General features: G+C 47.7%; 1 protein-coding gene across 1 annotated transcript; it reads left to right on the plus strand.

The window, feature by feature from the left end:
- The first annotated feature begins 1639 nt into the window (after positions 1–1639).
- LOC125546157 (protein DETOXIFICATION 40-like) lies at positions 1640–5617 on the plus strand. Its single transcript, XM_048710325.1, has 7 exons — positions 1640–2020; positions 3436–4067; positions 4184–4240; positions 4331–4569; positions 4887–5005; positions 5121–5207; positions 5466–5617. The coding sequence occupies exons 1-7, from the start codon at positions 1751–1753 to the stop codon at positions 5547–5549; spliced, it is 1488 nt and encodes a 495-aa protein (XP_048566282.1). The 5' UTR covers positions 1640–1750; the 3' UTR covers positions 5550–5617.
- The last annotated feature ends 6 nt before the right edge of the window (positions 5618–5623 follow it).

Raw genomic sequence — 5623 nt, forward strand, 5'->3', positions numbered from 1 at the left:
GAACTGTGTAGTTGTTTAGGGAGTCATCACAATAGAGAGGGCGTGTCGATGTAGTCTTGTCATCGTAGATGATATAGTCAATTTTCGTTGTCATGGCACGGTCCTTCTTGTTGTCGATGGCACGTTTTGCAACATAGTTTGTCAAAGAATGCTAGAAATGTCCATCTGGTGGATGAGGCAGTTGTTGTGTGTGTGCCAAAGAAGTTCACGAAGACCACTTGATGAAGACTTTGGTAACAAAGTGTCAGTGACACTGTAGTGTCAGACGTGTCGACAATGATGTGTGGCTTGAAAAATATCCCTTGTGGCCACGATGTCCTTCCATGTTGGAGAAGTGAATGAAGACCGCATCACGTTGCACACCGGCATTTCGTCTGGATGGTGCACGTTGATTGCACATCGTTTTTCCTTTTAGCCACCACATTCCAGGGTCGAGATGGGAAACTCATGCGGCTCCAGCGCCGGCTCACACGCAGGGACTCTGTCGCGATCACACGTGCTCCAGCTGCATGCATGGAAGGGATGTCACCACGTAGTCCCGGCATGCAATGTGTATGAACATATCGTATCACATACAGCAAGAAAATGGGCACGCATGGTGCACGAAGGGGCACGTCCTCTCGTCCAGAACCAGCCGGTCGCAGCTGACGTTTCCCGCGTTCTGATCGACCTGCCCAGCGGCCAGCTCGCCCGCGTAATATATTAAGAACCACGGGCGGCTCGTGCATGCAATAAACTAATGGCCATGCATCCAATGCGGGGAGCGAGAGAGATCGAATGCATTTTTGCAGATTAATTCACCAATTTTTTCTTCTAAAGATGAATAGTAGATGATCAGGTGGGTGCTGGGAGCCCATCACACCGGTTCCACTAGATGAAACAAGCAAAGATGGGCAGATTCACCGATCACCCTGAGCTGCATACATGCTCGTGGCTGAAGCTGGCTTGGTTGACGTCGTGCATGATGGGGATCCACCCATACCTCCTGCATGTATGGTTGGTTGGACTTGGATGTGAGATACCCATGTGCTGCTGGCCGGATCTTCGGAAAAGATGTTGGGCGGCCTACCCCAATTATCCTGGCCGCTCGTGTTCCTCGGGATCATCACAAGTCGTCGGGTGGTGAAACCAAGACCAGCTCATCGTAATCCCTTCCATTTTGCCCTAAAGCCTGTTTTTCAGTGTAACAATCAGCACTACGACTGTGCCAAATAATTGGAGCACAGTTAACCAGCGTGCATACTGGACAGAGGGAAGGACAAAGGGCATTTTTCGGGTCCCTCCGCCGACGTGCGCATCTTTCGTGTTCGCCACCCCAAAAAAGCGAAAAACTACGCGGCCAATAGACTGTCAGTACTGTTAATTTGCGTGGCCGGCCAGCCTGACTGAGATGACTTTAGTAAATCGCAGTTTCAGTGATCCAACGCGGATCTCCAGACTCCCTCGCCGGTGTGAAGCGGCGACCACGATAATGCGGCACGCAGGTACGCGTAGGCGCGCAAAATCCGCGTCATATCTCATATCCGCGTGCCGTCTAAGTATGACACCAACCAGCCAACAGGCTAGCTAGAGACGAACAACAAATTGCAAACCTCCCAGACCCAAGCCGTTACTATATATACACATCCGCCTGGGGACGATAACAGTCAACGACGGCACGGCGGAACACACACCCACACTCCCACACTCTCACGAGCTCCTCGCTGCGCTAGCTAGCCGAGCCGAGCCTCTTGTCCTACGATCGACGAGCATGGGCGGCGGGGACGAGCATGGCGCGTCGGCTCGGCTGGAGAGCATCCTCACGGACTCGTCGGCGCCGCGGGCGGAGCGCATGTGGGCGGCGGGGGCCATCGAGCTCGGGATGCTCCTGCGGCTGGCCGTGCCGGCGGTGATCATGTACATGATCAACTTCCTCATGTCCATGTCCACGCAGATCTTCTCCGGCCACCTCGGCAGCCTGGAGCTCGCCGCCGCCTCCCTCGGCAACACCGGCGTCCAGATGTTCGCCTACGGCCTTATGGTACGCACTCACGCACGCTCACCTCCATCTCATCTCCAAGACAATCGTGTACGTGTAAAATCTTCGTAACCAAACCACTCATTGATGGCATTCTCCATTTCGGTTCATAGATAGTACAATACTTTCTTTTTCTGGGTTTATTAATCTCATGTATTTTGAGTCACACGTTGGCTTTATATTTTATTAAGAAAATATAAACTATATATGTCACAATAACATACTGTGGAAAACCTGTTTTAAAATCATTTGTAAAATCATGAAATATTTGCGGAACCGAATAACTCCTTCATGCATTCTCTATTTTCAGCCTAGATAGCACTCGGTCTGTACAGAGGGAGTACTTTCTTTGACGGGTTCGGGGTTTATTATTCTTTGGTAACATCTCCATTTTGGTTTAGATAGTATTTTCTCCATCATGGCTTATTGTTCACCATATTTTTGGGCAATACTTTGCCGACAAATTAACTAGTAAAGTGCAAACCAGATGTCGTAAACATTATACCATGGGAAAGCTCTTTAAAATCATTTATGTATGTGTAATATTCGCGTATAACCAGGCCACTCCTTGATGACATTCTACATTTCGGTTTACATAGTAGGCGCGCGCAATGATAGTAATGTTCAAATTGATTCATCATTAGTGGGCGTTCACTTGACCAAAAGGGCATTTCACTTGCTGCTTAGATCCAATATGGTACACACTACACCAGGGTGCATTCGGTGTTGTAGGCGCTGCAGGGCGAAAGATGCGCGGGGAAAGCTCCAGGGAATATTTGGAGCCGTGGGAAATAGCCGATCGCCGCACCTTTTTCTCCCATTTATCCAAAATCAGACAACTAATCCCGTGTTTAGTGCTGTGATGGTCGCTAAAGCATGCAATAATTGCACGTCACACGATCCACTCGGCACGTGCATGCATGCACGGTTCAATTAACCTGTCATTAATGGGCGTTGATTTGACCAAAGAGTACCAGTTGACGTTTATTTTATTGACATGAGCTTGGATCGTGTGTCACTCATGGGGTTCATTTCTTTAATGAATGATGGGTGGTTGATGGACTGCAACGGCGATCGACTTGAGACAAATTTGACTCGTTGAGTAGTTGGCACGTCCTAGAGAGAAGTTTTCACGTGATTGGGATATGGATGTGTTTGCCCTAGCTACTACTCTCTTCGTTCCATATTATTTGTCGCTGATTTAGTACAACTATGAGCATGTACAGTACATGCTCATGTGTTATGCATGCGTACATGTTTTCATGGAGAAAGAACCTATGATGTGATATAGAAGAAAAATATGTGCTCGAAACACATTTGCAAAACCTACTTTTCTTAGCACAAGACATGTGTTGTAAGCTATACAATCTAGACTAGAGTGAAATATATGACAGTAACAAGACAATATGTTTTTGCAGCTGGGCATGGGTAGTGCAGTGGAGACCCTTTGCGGACAAGCCTACGGTGGACACAAGTACGACATGCTCGGAACCTACCTACAACGCTCCGCCGTTATCCTCTGCTGCACCGGCATACCTCTCGCCGTGATCTACGCCTTCTCGGAGCCACTCCTGCTGCTGCTGGGGCAGTCCCCGGAGATAGCCCGCGCGGCGTCCATCTTCGTGTACGGCCTGATCCCTCAGATCTTCGCCTACGCCATCAACTTCCCGATCCAGAAGTTCCTGCAGGCGCAGAGCATCGTCCTCCCCAGCGCCTACATCTCCACGGCGACGCTCGTGTTGCACCTCCTGCTGAGCTGGGTGGTCGTCTACAAGGTTGGTCTCGGGCTGCTCGGCGCCTCGCTGGTGCTTAGCCTGAGTTGGTGGATCATTGTCGTGGCGCAGTTCGCGTACATCATCATGAGCCCGACGTGCCGGCGGACATGGACAGGGTTCACTATCAAGGCCTTCTCCGGGTTGCCGGAATTTCTGAAGCTCTCCGCCGCGTCCGCTGTGATGTTGTGCCTCGAGACATGGTACTACCAGGTCATGGTGCTCATCGCTGGCTTGCTCCCCAACCCCGAGCTTTCCCTGGATTCCCTCTCAGTATGGTGAGTCCCCTTTATCTGCACGTGTTCATTATTTTTGGGTTGTAACTTGTACTTATATAGGAGTGCCTACTAATCAATCCATAGAGTGAGTGCTGATTAACTTGCGACTTGTGCAGCTTGACAATCTCTGCTTGGGTGTTCATGATATCAATAGGTTTCAACGCCGCCGCAAGGTTCGTGACTCTAAACGGAATGGCTTGGAAACAAGCTAATTAGTTAGTTACTTAACTATAGATAAGCTAATGCACAATGTTTCACTTCAGTGTTAGAGTGAGCAATGAGCTTGGTGCCGGCAACCCCAAGTCTGCATTTTTCTCGGTTTGGGTCGTGACGGTGCTCTCTGCAATAATCGCTATCGTCCTTGCTGTTGTGATCATGTGCTTCCGCAACTACATCAGCTACATCTTCACAGAGGGTGAAAGAGTTTCCGACGCCGTTGCGGATCTGTGCCCGCTGCTCGCCATCACCATCATTCTCAATGGCATCCAACCTGTACTGTCAGGTAAATTTTATAAAAATTCTGCACGCCAACATGGTACTATCTTTATTGTTGACTACTCCCTCCGTCTCATAATGTAGACGTTTATGTTTGCCAAAAAACGTCTTACATTATTAGACGGAGGGAGTAGTACATTAGCACAATCTTTCAGAAAAGTGCTCATGTCAACTGCATTATTTAAGCAACAGGGCAGGTTGATTTTGATTCCAATTCTAGTGCTAGGGAAATTATATTGAGTGTGAAACATTGTGTCGAAGCTCTTTTTCAACATATATATATACATGGTGATTGAACTTTACTGACATGCATAGAAATATCAGGTGTTGCTGTTGGGTGTGGGTGGCAACAATTTGTTGCTTACGTCAACGTCGGCTGCTACTACATCGTAGGTGTTCCCCTTGGTGTTCTTCTTGGTTTTGTCTTCAACTTTGGCGTAAAGGTAATGGATTTATCTGTAAATTCTAAGAGTATATAATACTCCTGCATGACGAAATATTCAGTTCTGTATATCTTCTAACTTATATTTCATGGTGGAATCATGTGCCTACTCACAGGGCCTTTGGGGTGGCATGATTGGAGGAACGGCCATACAGACTGCCATTCTGTTGTGGGTCACCATTAGAACTGATTGGAGCAAAGAGGTAATCCCTGTGACTTAACCTATAGAGCAGCAAGCTTAACTTTATAGCTCCATGTATTTATTTTGCACAAAAATGTAAATGATGAAAACGAAGTTAAACTGCCTGAGGTCCGAAGATTTAGTCGGTCACTTGCTTGCTCACCGTTGCTCCTTCTTGACAGTATATGTTGATGTAAATTATCTAAAATATGTGTTGATAAAGCTAATAAAGATACAATATGTAATTGCTTTTGTGTTCTTATGTTTGTGTAACCTTCAGGTAGAGGAGGCCCAAAAAAGATTGAACAAGTGGGATGATACAAAGAAGGAGCCCCTTCTTGTTGGCGTCACAGATGATAACTAATGGATCGCCGGAGAGTCATAATTGCTTTGGGTTTGAGATCTGCCGCCAGCATGAGGCATTAACCGGGAGCGACA

Source organism: Triticum urartu, chromosome 3 (assembly GCF_003073215.2).
Source record: "Triticum urartu cultivar G1812 chromosome 3, Tu2.1, whole genome shotgun sequence".
Taxonomy (NCBI): Eukaryota; Viridiplantae; Streptophyta; class Magnoliopsida; order Poales; family Poaceae; genus Triticum; species Triticum urartu.

What these genes read in the sequence shown, in the direction of transcription:
- LOC125546157 (XM_048710325.1), top strand. Translation starts at nt 1,751, where the DNA reads ATGGGCGGCGGGGACGAGCATGGCGCGTCGGCTCGGCTGGAGAGCATC. An exon ending in CTGGATTCCCTCTCAGTATG is followed by an intron (nt 4,068 to 4,183) that starts GTGAGTCCCCTT and finishes CGACTTGTGCAG; the next exon opens with CTTGACAATCTCTGCTTGGG. An exon ending in GGTTTCAACGCCGCCGCAAG is followed by an intron (nt 4,241 to 4,330) that starts GTTCGTGACTCT and finishes GTTTCACTTCAG; the next exon opens with TGTTAGAGTGAGCAATGAGC.